Source organism: Cryptomeria japonica, chromosome 4, assembly GCF_030272615.1.
Source record: "Cryptomeria japonica chromosome 4, Sugi_1.0, whole genome shotgun sequence".
Classification (NCBI taxonomy): Eukaryota; Viridiplantae; Streptophyta; class Pinopsida; order Cupressales; family Cupressaceae; genus Cryptomeria; species Cryptomeria japonica.
The window spans coordinates 628,959,527-628,976,072 of record NC_081408.1 but is presented as its reverse complement, the minus strand read 5'-3'; the positions used below and the strand labels follow the sequence as shown (position 1 = coordinate 628,976,072).

General features: G+C 34.6%; 1 protein-coding gene across 1 annotated transcript; it reads left to right on the top strand.

Annotated features, from left to right (window-relative positions):
- Nucleotides 1–12,363: 12,363 nt before the first annotated feature.
- On the top strand, nucleotides 12,364–15,998 carry LOC131079109 (type IV inositol polyphosphate 5-phosphatase 11). Its single transcript, XM_058016990.2, has 7 exons — nucleotides 12,364–13,230; nucleotides 13,877–14,010; nucleotides 14,128–14,204; nucleotides 14,335–14,460; nucleotides 14,709–14,977; nucleotides 15,416–15,550; nucleotides 15,649–15,998. The coding sequence occupies exons 1-7, from the start codon at nucleotides 12,901–12,903 to the stop codon at nucleotides 15,850–15,852; spliced, it is 1,275 nt and encodes a 424-aa protein (XP_057872973.1). The 5' UTR covers nucleotides 12,364–12,900; the 3' UTR covers nucleotides 15,853–15,998.
- Nucleotides 15,999–16,546: the final 548 nt, after the last annotated feature.

Genomic DNA, 16,546 nt, shown 5'->3' with positions numbered 1-16,546 from the left:
TCAATGTTGAATGTTAAATGTGCCTATGCTTTGCTTACGGATGTTGATGAGCCTAGGACTGTGAAAGAGGCTATCATGTCTGATTCAGATTCTTGGTTGGAAGCCATGAATGATGAAATGACATCATTGGAAAAGAATGGAACCTGGGATCTAGTACCATTGCCTAAAGGCAAGAAGCCTATGGGTTGTAAGTGGGTATTTAAGAAGAAGTATGGTCCTAATGGCAGCATTGATAAGTACAAGGTGAGACTGGTTGAGAAGGGGTAATCTCAAAAGGAAGGTATTGACTATGGAGAAATATTCTCTCCTGTAGCTAAGCTGACATCTATTAGATTTCTTTTGTCACTCACAACAGCGTATGATTGGGAAGTTGAGTAGATGGATGTGGAGACAACTTTTCTTCATGGTGATCTTGAAGAAGAAATTTATATGTCCCAGCCAGAGCACTTTGTGGAAAAAGGTAAAGAACATTTGGTATATAAACTCAAAAGTCTCTTTATGGTTTGAAACAATCTCCTAGAATGTGGTATCAGAAATATGATACCTTTGTGTTATCTTTAGGATTTGTGAGATCTAAAGTTGATCATTGTGTGTACTACAAAACTGAAGGTGATAGGATTCTAATCATTGCATGTACTACAAATTTTGAAATGAAAGATTTGGGGGCAGCAAAGTACATCCTGGGAATGGAAATTAAAAGGGACAGATCTAAGAGAAAGCTTTGGCTCAGTCGGAGAAAATATATCACTAAAGTTCTTGACAAGTTTAATATGTCTGACTGTAAACAACAAGTTGTTCTGATACTGTAGGGAACAAATTATCTATGCATGACAGTACCAAATCTCAAAAGGAGATTGATGACATGAAGGTTGTACCATATGCAAGTGCTATTGGCAGTCTTATGTATGCGTTGGTTTGTACCAAACCAGACATTGCCCAACGAGTGGGAGTACTTAGTAGATTTATGGCAAATCCAGGAAGGCCGCATTGGGATGTTGTGAAGAGAGTGTTTAGATACTTGAGAGGTACTTCTCAGTATGCTTTGCGTTACCATGGATATTTGGTTGGGTCACAGAGGACTATCAGCATTCAAGGATATGTGGATTCGAGTTGGGCAAGGTACATTGACAGCAGGAGATCCACCAGTGGATATATATTCATGTTGAATGGTGGTGCTATCAATTGGATGAGAAAGCGCCAACCTGTAGTCGCTTTGTCCCCTAAAGAGGCAGAATACATGGCTGCCACACATGCTTGTAAAGAAGTTATTTGGCTTAGGTGTTTGGGTTTTGATATTGGTTTTGATATTGGTTTTGATATTAGTTTTGATATAGGACAAATTGAAGTTTGCTGTGACAGTCACAGTGCCATTTGTTTGGCAAAGAATCCTACATTCCATGCCAGGTCTAATCACTTTGTTCGTGACATGCTGGAAGATGGAAAAGTAAATCTGAACAAGGTAGACACTCTGGAAAATGTTGCAGATGCCTTAACGAAACCAGTAAGCACTTACAAGTACAAGTGGTGTTCTAGCTCTATGGGTTTTAGTACCCATGGTTCTCAGTAATGTCTAAAAATATTAAGCAATCCAGTGAATTCCTTGTCAAGTGGGAGTTTGTTGGAAAAGTTCCTCGAATTCACTTGACATTGTGCCAATTTGGTTGTCTTGTCAATGACCCGATGAAGTCGCCTTCGGCGATCGGGGTATCATCAGAGATCGGGAGAACCTATTGGGTGTTACGCCGATGGACCGATGGATCTGCCTTCTTGGTCATCAGAGATTGGGGTAACTTGGAAGCAGTCTCACTGATGGTTGATGCTTTGCTGGTGAAATCGCCTTTCGGTGTCATCCGAGATTGGAGTAGCCTATGTCACTGAAGTCTCTCTATCGAAGATCGAAGTAGCTCGATGGAGGTTTGTCTGATAGTAGGCGTTATGCCGATGAAGTCGCCTATCGGCAATCGGGGTAACCGTTGAGGGTGTTTTGTTGATGGCGTATCTTATGTTGATGGAGCCGCATTGCTTGTTCATCGGGGATCGAAGTAAGTCAAAACTGGTCTTGCTGATAGAGGGAGTTTTCCCGATGAGTGGTGACTTACCACAAATGTCCACACGGGTCAATGGTCAAAAGTTTTATCATGCGAACAACTAATGTGGTTGCATCGGTGTATAAGAATATGAACCGACTCGCCTCCTGGTGAATGTGGGATAATTCATTCTCATGAATTCATGAATGGGCAGACGGTTAAGCTTCTCGATGGTTGAACAAACAGACAGTTGAACAGACAGGGATCGTTTCAGAAGTATATGTTCCCATAGGAAACCAATTTTAGGAGTTGGCTATTTGCTACGTTCTGCATTTGAATAATATACGGTTTTGTTCTATTAGTCTATGAAAAGAGTTCTGAGAGTAAATGTCTGGAATGAAAGATTTGAAACTTTATTGTAATCATATGTTTACTAAAATAAAGTGATCTCTTTTAGGTGGTGGGTTTTTCCCACGTAACTCTTGTGTTCTTTCTCTCCCAATTTTGTTTGTGCACATCTTTAAGTTCTATAAATTGAATTTAATATATACTTGCTTTATTTCCCTGCAAATTGAACATTAGGAGAGCGTCTTCCGCACTGTGCTTTCCTTACAATATGTGCATCATAAATATTAAAGTTACTAGATTTCCACAATCCATAAGACTATATTTGTTGTTATTTTTACTTTTCGACTGTGTGAGATATATTTTTGAAAAAAATATTGTAATAAATATGCATCATAAACATTAATATTACTAGATTTCCACAATCCATGAGACAATCGTTGCTACTGTTTTTGGATTCAATTGTGTGAGATAAATTTGTGGAAAAAATTACAATCATATATGTGTATCATAAACATTAATGTTACTAAATATAAAACTATCATTAAATGTTACTAAATATGAAACTATCATTGCTACTATTTTTGGATTCGATTATATAAAATATATATTTATAAAAATAACTATCATATGAATCTTCCCTGTCAGATTTTCATGACAATCCATGGTACTGTTACCGCTATTTCTGAATTTGATTCTGTAAAATTTTAACGTGTCACATTCATTATATTATAAACATGGAAAATGGGAAAGTTGAATCACCTAAAAAACAACTGTCGAATTTTTATTGTGACCAAGTCGTCTTCAAATGTATTTAGAAAGAACAATTTTGGCCGGACGCGTCACGGGCTGAGCATATCAATTTGACCCACAATTATTGCCGTCCAAATTTGAGTCAATTTATTTGTGCAGCGTGTGCAGAGGAGGAGAAGCGAACAAAACATTGGTAAGTCTTTGGCAACTTGCCAAGCTTGAAAATATGGCCATTCTATTTCAAAAATTGTGTAACCGTACGTATATTTCTTTCACAGCCATACTCATACTCATACTCACACATGCAACAACGTGGCCATACGTATATGGCTATATAGGATTCAAATATGTAACGACGTGGTCATATTTATATTTTCAAAAACATGCAACGATGTGGTCTTAAGTATTAAATTTTTTCAATATTAAGTATTTTTTCAATGTAGAAACCCACATTAAATATTCATTTAGTGACCCTATGACCAAAGGACACTTCATGCCTTCATTAAATTCTGTTCCTGAGTTTGACTTATTAAAACTCTTTTGGTCACCGCTAAGGTAGGGAAGCATGACACCAAAACAAATTCAATCCTATGACTAGGCAAGAGGAAGAAGAAGATAGATGGGTGGAGGACATGGCAATGACTCCTAATGACATTGTGACGTGTCCTATGACTCATGTTAAGGGCTATGTCTATTCTAGCTCCAAAATGGACATTTCGTACAATGTGTTAGCGACAGGTTAGTCAATCGCAACCGTTAATTGCAAAATCAATGGTGTAAAATGCGCGACTAACACACATGTTAGTCAATCCGTACTGTCGTTTTGGAGCCAGAATAGACACGTCCCATGTTAAGCCTCATAATAGGGATTTGGTTACAATCATAGGATGGTGTCGTGCAAAGGACACAAATAAGAAGAAGATTAGACATCTGATCGATAAAAAGATTTGGCAAGATAGAGCTCATTTACTTGCCCTCAGTTTACCGAAGGGATTAATCTTTTGGCACGTCTAGAGCACTACTGCAAGAAATGGGAAAATTAATAGCTTGCATAGTAATGATGGTCTCGATAACCACATACTTTTTACAAGCTTCTTAAAAAGTAATTTCCTCTTCCAAAAGAATAGTGCTAACAATAAATTTTCAAACTATGAGAAGTTAACTGTTACTAAAGGTGACAGAATGGGAGGTGATAGAGTGAGGACAAAGACAAACAAACATGAAGAATTCATGACCAAGGAAGTGGTTTGGCACATCTGTAAAGAGGGTGGTGTTGCCCAATTCATTGAATCGATGAATGGGCATGACGAAATCCTTTCCACCCAATTTGCCTCTTCTTGGACGAATCGCAAGGTAACTATTGGAGGGATCTCCTTTGAAATCAATGGGGATGTAATTGCTAAGGCTCGTACAAGACTATCCACGAAGGGGAGAAATTGGAAAAAAAAACAAGTCGGGTTATAGATATTGAGAGCCTAAACCAGTTTTTCAAAGAGGATGAGAAACCTGTCAAACTCCATGGCGATTTCGACAAGGAGGAGTTACCAGAGCCCTGGGACAAGGTATGTCTCATGATAATGAAATATTTCACGCTTGAGGGAAGATTTAAAGTCTTTTACTACTATCATTTCTCTTTGCTTAATCATTTTTCGTAACAACTCTAGGATTTCCTTCTCGTTTTTCCTTCTACACTCTCTTGAAATGTTATTCTTGAGGCGGTTGATGGCGCTAAATCCCAAGGAAAAAAACCCATTCCTATCCACCAGGGCCGCATTCTCTACCTTTACCACTTTCATTTAGCCCTCTACCCACTGCGGCCTATTGGGTTCCAAGAAGTTGTTATTTTGACTGCTCACTCTCTTAGCATCTTGGATATCTCAGGTCCTAGCCGAAAGAAAGGCATTAAGAGGTCGAACCTTCGGTCTCACACTCGACTTTGATACTATTGAAAAGAAGCGAAAAACCCCCTCCCCTGTTACTTTTCAGAAAACCAAGACCAAAAAAACCAAATTTACCATGCATGAGGTGGGTTCAAAGGAGGAAATGGTGGCAGATACTAGTACCCCTAGGTAATCTAATAGGCTTGCCTCTAGGCATCGCACTAAGGGGAGAAAAAGAATGATTGATAACTCAGGATCTGAAGAGGAGGAGGAACATGAAATTGATTTTTTTTTTAAAGAATGTAAGAAGGTGTTGGCAAATAAGGAGGAGGAAAAGGGTGAGGAGGACTCTAATACTGCCAACAATCAACTCATGTTTCAGATTCTGCCAATGCTAGTCGTATTGAACTCACCTAGCAGATGATGCCTAATGAGGAAGATGAAGTTGTCAAAGCTCTTGAAGGGACCTATCAAAAGACTCAAGTGGGGACTTGTTTGAAGTGCACAGAGCTAGAAGCATAATTGACCAAAACCAATAAGAGGCTGACTAAAATAAGAGGTTTGGTCTCAAGGTGATGCACAGTTTAGCCACCACGATGTGCCTCTTGCAACAGGATTTGGTTGGCCAAAAAGATAAGAATGATGAAAGTTGCAAGGAAATTTTTAAGTTCCTAACTGAAGACTTGGCAAACATTCTGCAACAGGTTGGATGCAAGATCTCGAAAAATCGTTAGGGTTTCAATCCCTTATTTTCTTTTTATTGTTTTATATGCCAATTATGGTTGGAATTTTAAAACTATATATTATGGCTAGTATAGATGTTTAGTTAGTATTATTAAGACTACTACTGTGAACTCATATAGTTGGTTTACTATTGTTGGTAATCTTTTGTTGTTGGTGCTATGTGCTTATTACTAGTAGTCTGTGATTAATGTGTTAATGTGCTACTACTAGTGTTTTGTTTTGCTACCTTTGGGATAATGTATCTTTCAGACAAAACCCATATTTTGTTGCTTTAAATATTTAAAACACATAGAGTGTCCCTAGAAGAATGTCAAACTCATGTGATACACATGTCTCTAGATCCGTTAGGTGCATAAAAAATAATGTTAAATTACATTATAAAACTATGCAAGGTGCACAACACACCTTTTCCTAACATTTGTGAAACGGGATCTATGATCTTAGTGTCTTTGTTGAATAGAAGAAATTTACAAGATTGTTCATAGAAATTGATTCATTAAGAAAAAAAATGTTGTTACCACAAATTTTGACTCCATTTCATTCATTCATATCCCTAGAGATTGGAATAAGATAGCCTTCTATTTGGCCAAATGGGCCTCAAAGGAAATGGGTAATTGTAATATTACAAGATGGGGAAGAAGATTGCCCCAATACAAAGATCATCAGGTTCTTCAACTCATCCAACCTGATTAATAGAAATAATTGTTGTGTCTTGATGAAGAGAAAGGTTGGGATGGTTTGTAGTGTTAGTGTTACTAGTTCTTAAGATTGAGTAGTGATGTATAGTATCCTCAATAGATTATTATTCTCCATTTTTTTTGGATGGTTATAGCCATTTAAAGAAATCAATTTGATGTGTATGTAATAATTTTTTTTTAATATAATTACTTGTTGCCCTAAAAAATAGTTTTATTTTAAAAATATAGAAAAAATCTATTAATTTACCAAAGAATAGTTTAAATTATAAAAATATATAAAATATTAAACATACAAATAAACAAGAGAAAAATTACCTAGAGACACAACTAAAGGAGCAATTACTTTTATAGGTCACTCATGGTATTCTAAACTTTCACTCTTCATACATTCACATGTAAAGTTTGTTAAAAAAATTGTCAAACCATCCCCTAGGATCAAATCAAATCATGTTCAACCAAACCTATTATGATCAAGCGTGTCATTGACATCCAATGCCATGAGAGTAGTGATTAGGTTTAATTGAACCTATGAGATTTTAAATATGTTCACATTTTAAGTTTTTCATTTTGGCCCAAAAGTGGGACACATGCATATGCTTTCACCCTTATAAGGAATAACATGAATGAATGGTCTAGATATAGAATGTAAGAATTTTTATTTTTTACATCCATCAATTGTAGACATCATATGTTCTATAACTATCATAGAGTTTTAATTAGTCTATTGGTAAATAATGAGGTCCTAATATCATTCATGGAAGTATCAATAATTTTAAGGGAAAGGAATCATGAAATGCATTAAGGATATCATCATCACATGGTACAAAAATATGATAATTAATTGAAGGAGATGGATCCTCATGGCATGAGCCAACACCCCTTGTTTCATTGGTAGATGTATCAATTCAAGAGAGGGATGCAAAAATTAGAGATAAGTCACTATCATATATTAAGAAAGAGGTATCAACATCATGGCCCATGTGTGAAAGTATAGTGAGTCTAGGAAGAATGATTTTGCATTTACAAGCTCTATGGAAAATGAATAAATAATTTGTCAATCACAAGATCTAGAAATGAAATAATAAATAAAATATGATTGAAAATGACCTAAGGCAAAAGAATAGTGTACAAATGTATAGATTTACAAAAAATGTGACAAAATAATGTGCACTAATCTTAAACACTTGGATGCATTATCTCCTACATAGATGATTATATCTAATCAAATCATATGACAATCATAAATTTATCAAATTGGATCTAATCAGTGAGATAAGAATTGAATATCTATAGAGGAATAAGAGTATTGAGTTGTTTTTTATGATATGGTAATCAAAAAATTTAATTATTAGCTCAATGTTGTGCTTTTTAAGTGATCAAAATATCGATAGAGAATATGGATTAAAACATTGCAATAAAAGTGCTCATAATTTACTAAAAGAGGAAATAGATATAGGAAAGAATACAAAGAAAATATATGGGTTTGACAAAATGAGATATTCAAGTCTTTGACATTTAGACTGATAGCTTGCTTCCCTACAAATCATAGAATCACCTTCTAAAAAACTAAGTAAAAAGATAACATGTGAGAGAACTTGTGTGAGCTTGACAGAGCAACTGTAATTAGAATCCTAAAAAATGATATCAAAAATAGGTTCATAGTCAAATCTAAATGAAGATTATAGGTTTATAACAATCATTGAAATTTAGACCCAGAAATTGAACATGAACATTTAGGCACTTGTGTCAAAAACAAGTACATAGAGGTGCTAATGTCCTAATCAAATTAGGTGCCCAAACTCTAAGGATTAGCTAAATATGAAGTCATAAGGATTTTTCACCATCTATGTTTGCATATTTGTGATTGCTAAAAAGGATGAAAAAATGGGTTGAATGATGTCTAAACATGATAAGGGACATGAATTTTAAAATCAGTGAAGGGTATGTGCACCAAGATGGTGAACAATTTAGTGGCTACTAACAAAAATGCCTAAAATGGATGAAACACGTACGTGTTTATGATAAATTCAAATATCATGTATGTTTTTTTGATAAATTCAAATAACACATACATAATAAGGCTCAAAAAATTTAAGCCAAAATACGTACAAGTGTTATTTTGAATTTAAAATGCATACATGTTATTTGAAATAAAAATATGTACACGCTTTTATGAGAGAAAAACATGCACACATTATAACATGTATGCATTATGGTAAACAAGAAAAACATGTATACATTTTGTTGACACAAAGCTAGAAAAGGAACAAGCCCCTGGATGCTATTGCCATTGCTATTCTCTTATTTTTTTTCATTAGGCTATATATAAAAAATATTTTAGTAGGATGTTTGAGAATGGTTTCAGATATCTAGGGCTCATAATGTAGATTCTAAGTTTTAGGAAATCTTATAATTTTTCAGACAATCAAATTTTATTAATCAGTAGGCTCCTATCAACATTCTCTTGCTATCTTTCTATCTTACACTCTTTATCTCCCCCAATCTCTAGACCTATTGGTTTTACTATCTCTCTTTCTCCTCCCTCTCTACCTCTCTCTATCTCACTCTATCCTCTTTCCCTAAACTCTATATATTATAATATCTCAAACATATTCAAATTTCAATAATCACTAATCTCATATTATCATTCTCTCTATATCCCTATTTCGCTCCTTTTGTCTCCCTCAATCTCTAGACCTATCTCTATTCCTATTACTCTCTCTCTCCCCCTCTCTCCCCCATCTCTTTATCTCATTCTCTCATGTCTCCCCAAGCTCTAAACCTATCTCTCTCAACTTTTTCTATATCTCCCCTCTCTTCTCTACCTACCTTGCACACATTCTCTCTCCTCTATCTCACTTCTCTCTCCCCCTCCCCAAATATCTCTCTCCTCTCTCTCTCTCTCTCTCTCTCTCTCTCTCTCTCTCTCTCTCTCTCTCTCTCTCTCTCTCTCTCTCTCTCTCTCTCTCTCTCTCTCTCTCTCTCTCTCTCTCTCTCTCTCTCTCTCTCTCTCTCTCTCTCTCTCTCTCTCTCTCTCTCTCTCTCTCCCTCCCTTGCTCCCTCTCTCTCTCTCTCTCTCTCTCTCTCTCTCTCTCTCTCTCTCTCTCTCTCTCTCTCTCTCTCTCTCTCTCTCTCTCTCTCTCTCTCTCTCTACATCCCTCCCTCCCTACATCTATTTATCTAAATAAACCCCCCTCTCTCTTTCTCCCTCCCTTCTTCTCTATTTCTCTTTATCTCACTCTCTTTGTCTTCCTAACATTTATAACTCCCTTTCGCTATCAATTTCTCTCTACCCCTCTCTCTCTACCTCTTTAGATCTCTAACTCTCCCCTCTCCAACCCAAGATCTAAACCTATGTTTCAGCCTCTCCCCCCTCTCACTCCCTTCCCACCTCTATTTTTCTACATAACTCTCCTTCCCTCCTTTCCTCCTCTCTCTCTCTCTCCTTCTATATCTAATTATATCTATCTCCCTTCTCCCTCTCTCAATGATAGTTGACACAACCATATATGCAACACACATCACATGCACTAAAAAATGTTAAGATATAGTATCTTGATATAATAATGTTGTGTCGACACTTCATGATGTTAATGACCTAGAAGATGCCCATAAATATCACTATTCACTCCATTTGAGATTTTTAGATAGCAATTTGATCTAGTCATATAATGATTATATTCTGAAAGGATCAACATCTAGCAAATAATTCTAAATATTGAGTGAGGCAAAGTAGGGCATATTGTATGACCTAATCAAAGGGCTAAATTGTACAAGATAGGAAAAGGCTATAACTAGTAATTTGTAAAGGCTAAGATAGTTAATAATGACAGTTGACTAAAAAAATTTAAAGAAAAATTAGTTAATGTATTGAAAAATCAACCTAAGAACTACAACTAAATATAAACAATGTATTTATCAAATCTTAACAATAAAATACTCAATTATAATATCAAATTATCAAAACAATGGCAATAGACTTTCTTATCCATGTAAAATAGACAAACAACGTATGCAAACACATTCCTCTTTTTGAAGATTTGAAAGATGTTTTTTAAAATGGTTGATTTTTTATTTTTGCTAATTGTTTGGAAGGAAGATTTTTATTTAGTTTTATGGGATTTGTTGTGCATGTGATCCTTAACTTGATTTTTTAAGAAAAAGAACAAATGGTTGTTGGATAAAGATTATGTTCTCTACTTCAATTTTTATATTTAAAATTTGATATCTATCAACATATTTTATATAGATTTTAAAAAATATAGGTATGCTAGTTTATATATCTTTTTTTTCAATATTTGTAAACTTCAATTTGGACACTCTCTCCATTTACTTGTTAGTTTAGAATATAATTACTATCTTATAAACAAGTTATATGTACAAATATTGTTAGTTTAATTGATATCCTCTTTCATTAAATCTCTAAATATAAATATGAACTTGTGCACATAACTATCGTATATGTGCATCATAAATATTAATGTTACTAGATATTCACAATCCATGAGACTATCATTGCTATTGTTTTCGTATTCGATGTGCGAGATATAAATTTGTAGAAAAAAATGTTGTCATATATGCACACCATAAGCATTAGTGTTACTAGATTTCGACAATCCATGAGACTTTCATGGCTACTGTTTTTGGATTCGGTTGTGAGAGATAAATTTGTGAAAAAAAATTACTATCATATATGTGCATCATAAACATTAATGTTACTAGATTTCTACAATCCATAAGACTAACAGTGCTACTATTTTTTAATTCGATTGTATGAGATAAAAAAATTACAGTCATATATGTACATCATAAAAATTAACGTTACTAGATATGAGACTATCATTGGTCCTCATTTTAGATTTGATTGTGTCACATATAAATTTCTAAAAATAACTATCATATATGTACATCATAAATATCAATCTTATCTATCAGATTTTCACAATCCATATAACTGTTGTTGTCATTTCCTATTTCCATTGTGTGATACCTTGAATAACGTTTCAAATTCAATATGAACATGTAAAACGTGGAAGTTGAGTCACTTAAATAAACAGCCGTCAAATTTTAACTTTGTCCAAGTCCTGTTTAAATGTATTTAGAAAGAACTATTTTGGCCGGACGTGTCACGGGCTGAACAAATAATTAACATATCAATTTGAGCCACAATAATTGGCCTATAAATTTGAACCAATCAATTTGTGCAGCGTGTGTACCGGAGAAGCGTGCTGCCGAAGCAAACAAATTTGGTAGGTGTTTGGCAACTTGCCAAGCTTGAAAATATGGACGTTGTATTTCAAAAATTGTCGTATAACGACAAAATAGCGTAACCGTACGTACATTTCTTTCACACACATACTCAAACATGCAACTACGTGGGCACACGTAAATGGCTGCACAGCCGCCTTTTTACAGGATCCTGCTATTCCGGCTTTAAAAAAAACAGATCATTGATCGTGAAAGCTTTAATTGTAATTTTTGAAAAGAATCAATAACACAAACAATTTTGAAACCAGAATAATTATGATCTTTTTTTACGTATATTTCATGCAATAATGTAGTCATACATATATTTTCACAAACATGCAATGACATAGCCATACATATGTTTCTACAAACATGCAACAATATGGCCATACGTATATTTCTACAAATATGCAACGACGTAGTCATATCTATATTTAGATTTGATACATATATTTCTACAAACATGCAACGACGTAGTCATACGTATGTTTCTACAAACATACAACGACATGACCATACGTATGTTTCTACAAACATGCAACGACATAGCCATATCTATATTTAGATTTGATACGTATATATCTACAAACATGCAACAACATGGCCATATCTATATTTAGATTTGATTCTGCCACGTCACTACCACTCATCGTCAACCCGTGATATTACCGTTGGGCAATCAAAGTCCAGACGGCGACCTTTTCAATCTGTCTGGCTTTATATAGAAGAGCTCGGAATTTGCATGAAACACATGGCATGAAACACAGCCTCTCTTTTTCATACAGACCATTTTGTAGTTGGCCTTTATCACTCAGGTGACGCTTCTTTTATACGTGTCCTTTTTGACTTGTGTATTTGGACACAGTAGAATTTTGAAAATTTCTTCTGAGAAGCAAAAGTCCAATATCTTATCGACAAGAGGCAGCTTTTCCATCTGCCGACCATATTTGTCAAATGTTTATACTGTGCGTGATTTAATTGTTATCTGTATTTGGTTCAGTTGCTGCACATACACGTAAACCGTCACAGTTCTCAGAGTTTTTCTCCCTTATATATAGAAATTCTGTGGATTGTCTGTATTTTCTCTTAAATTCGACCTTGGAATGTTTCAGAGCGTTCCTGCATGCTAGGCAGTTGTTGCAGTCATTCTGAAAGTCTACAACTTGCATGAACAATTAAGAAAGTGAATATATCGGCGTTTGTGCAATGGGTAATTGTGTGTGCAGAGGTTCAGAGAGAAATAGGGTTGAGAAGACAAGTGGTGAAGAGATGTGTAGGAATAGAACAAAGTTTAAAGCTACAAGGAATTTGAGAGTTTTTCCCAGAGATGAAATAGTTAAGAAATGCCATGAAGGTATCATAGAGAGAAATATGAGTGATTCAGATAAAATGGGTTTTTCTGACCAGAGAAGGCTCTGCCAGAAGGAGACTGTGGAGCGTGGTGCTATCAAAAGGGTTGAAAATAAATCTGGTTGGCTCTTGAATGGAGGATCAGATCTTTGCATGTATATTGTCACCTGGAATATGAATAGCAAGGTATGATAGACATCATATTTTCACAATTTATAATAATTATCACATTTTAGATTTAAATATGTAAGATTGGTTTTGCATCAACATTTCGGATCATTCTCTGCGATCCATCATTAGTAGATGAATCTTAAAATCCTTGCATTAGAATATTTAGATAGCATATCAAGATCTTATGATTCTTTTTCTTTATAATGAATTCTACTTGCATTCTTTGCATTCTTTAATGGAAAGAGACCCATCTTTGCAATTTAACTCTGTAGTTCATACATATTAGAATATTTAGATAGCATATCAAGATCTTATGATTTTTTTTCTTTATAATGAATTCTACTTACATTCTCTAATGGAAAGAGAGCCCATCTCTGCCATTTAACTCTGTAGTTCATACATTTTGGTTCTTAGTTTAGTTTGATCATGGCTGTTTTAAGTCTTTCAGTTTTGTTTGAAAGTTGGGTCTTTCAGTCGTGTTTTAATTCTGTAATTTATTTTGATAATAGATCATAGTGTGATCTTCAATACAATCGAATACAAAAATAATAACGAACAATCTTATGAATTGTTAAAACTTGATATCATTTAATATTTGTTAAATCTGAATTTTCTGTTATATGCATTTGGCTTGTTTTGACTGAGGCTCTGTCTGTGCCAGGTTGCTTGTCATGACATGCTGAAGCTTCTGGGAAGAAAAAGAGGCAGCTTTGATTTTTATGTGGTGGGGTTACAGGAAGCTCCCCATGTAGACATTGCATCTTTCATTCAGAAGGCCCTGGGTCGCAATTACAGGTTGGTCAATATATCTCAACTCATTCATTCAATGTATCACACAGTTGCATCTTTGGAAAAGTTTTAGTTTGGCAAGTTGAATAAGAATTCTATGACTGATTCGAAGTTTGAATTTAGCATGGTTAGGGCGGCCACCATGCAATCACTGCGACTCTACATTTTTGGAAGAAAATCTCTGGATTCCTTAATCAGAGGTAAGATTCTACTTTTGTTCATCTTCTTGCTTTTTTGAATTTGAACCAAAATCAAAAGAACTTAATTACCAAAATCAAATAACTTAATTAAGTTTACAAAATTGAAGGCGTTAATTGTGGGTTGATGCAGATGTGAGGGTGGATAAAATTAAAGGTGGGGGCTTAGGCGGCGTGGTTGGACGGCAGAAAGGAGCCGTTGCAATTTCATTTGACTTCATTAATACATCTTTTATCTTTATATCCTGCCATCTTGCCCGTAAGCACATTTTGCTCTGGTTTTAAGATTCAGTTTTCCACATTTCTAATTGACTAGGCTTAAAAAATTTATTGTAGTTTGACTTGGATTTAAATAACAATCATTACAACCTAAAATTAGGTCGAGCATCCCAACAACTAATATTAAACAAATCTTCATTTTTTTTCAAACAATTCATGAAATATTTAGTGTAGTTTAGAACACTAAGGTCAAATTCTAACATGGGTATAATCTATATTTGAATGCAGCTCATCAGAGTAACGTAGAAGAACGTAATTCTCAATACCAACGTATTAGCCAAACTATCTTTTCAGACTCAACGAGCAGAATGCATTCACCATGTTTGCAGAGTCCAAACCGGCTGACGGACCCACTTGGCCTAAAAAAAGAAAGCAAAGTCATATCTCCAACGTCTCTTGAAACTTCTGATGTGGTGGTCTGGTTGGGTGATCTCAACTACCGAATCGAAGGATCTAGAAACTCAGTCGGCTCTCTCATCAACCAAAACTTCCAACAGGTAAATAGCTGATCATGGTGGCAAGCACTTTTCTTTATAATGATTTTGTTTTTCTTGGGTACATGCATTTGAGTCGAGTTAGGAAAGGTCACAAATGAGGGATATCATCTTCATTATAGATACTCAATAATAACGGTCAATAATAACACTTCAATAAGATTTGAACTTTGATAATAAGAAGAACAACATCATATTTAAATCATTATATTATATATTTGAATTAGAGATATGAATTGATGAGGTCGCAAATGAAGGATCTCATCTTCAATATGAACGCTCAACAATAACACCCCAATAAGATTCCAACTTAAATAACAAGAACCATTAATATCACACTATACTAATACCGCCAACTCTATAATTCTGAATTTTTATGTCCTTAATTCATTTTCAATGGTATGAAAATAGAGAAAACTAAAACCCATGTTATGGTTACAGCTGAGAGCAAAAGATCAACTTTCTCGAGAAGCAGAAAAGGGCGAAATTTTTCATGGTTTCTGCGAAGGGCCACTGTCATTTCGACCCACTTACAAATATGACATCGGTACAGATGACTATGACACAAGCACAAAGGTACATAACATCGCCATTAATAGTTGTGATGTTTTGAAGTATATCAGAGTCTGAATAATTTTTATTCCATGATTTTAATTCTGTTTAATTGCTTGCAGAGGAGAGTCCCATCTTGGACAGACAGAATTCTGTACAAAATAAATTCAGGAGGCAATGTGAAAGCCCACGTAGAGGATTATGACTCTATCGACAGCATAAAGGGATCTGATCACAGGCCTGTGAAAGCTCATCTTTGTATCAAATTTAGGCGGCCACTTGTAAACCACCTGCAAACTACAACTTCCTGCTCATGTATGCATTAAATGGAGCAAATTTTTCACAGACCATATTCACCAATGGTTCGTTTGTAATTTGTAAATACCAATTCATGCATCTCTTGAAAGAAGAGAGTTTGTCCGAGTTAATTGAGGACTCGGACATGTAAATCTAATCACGGAATTGCTAAATTTTTCTTCTTGTCCAAATTATAAAGTGCATGAATAACTTTTAGAAAATTGAGTCATTTTTTCCTTCAACATTATTAATTTTATTGATAAATTTATGTATACTAGAAATTTGAAAAGAATATTAAGTTTTAACAAATATTAAGGAAGCACATATTTTACCATTGCACATTCTTCTTTTTAATAAGAATTTAATTCATATAGAAAACTAGGAGTCTATAGGGTGGCAATAATTAGTGCCCATTGTGGCAGGTGGGGTTTGAAGACAATAGTTCTAGTGTATTAATGTTATTTTTTTTCAAATATTCATTTAGTTCAAATTTTCGTTTGAATTATTTAAATGAATAGTTGAAAGATCATGTATATTTTGTTGGAAAAGCAATAAGAACTATTTATAGATTAAAGAAAAAAACATTGGTTAGGGGATTGGGCCTACCAAACATATATGCAATATTATGATTAGTCATAAGTGAATTTATTAAGATTAAATTCATTAAAGAATTTATAGTGTGTTAAATTATTGTCAAGATTAAATTGTGTTTTTTTAAGTCAT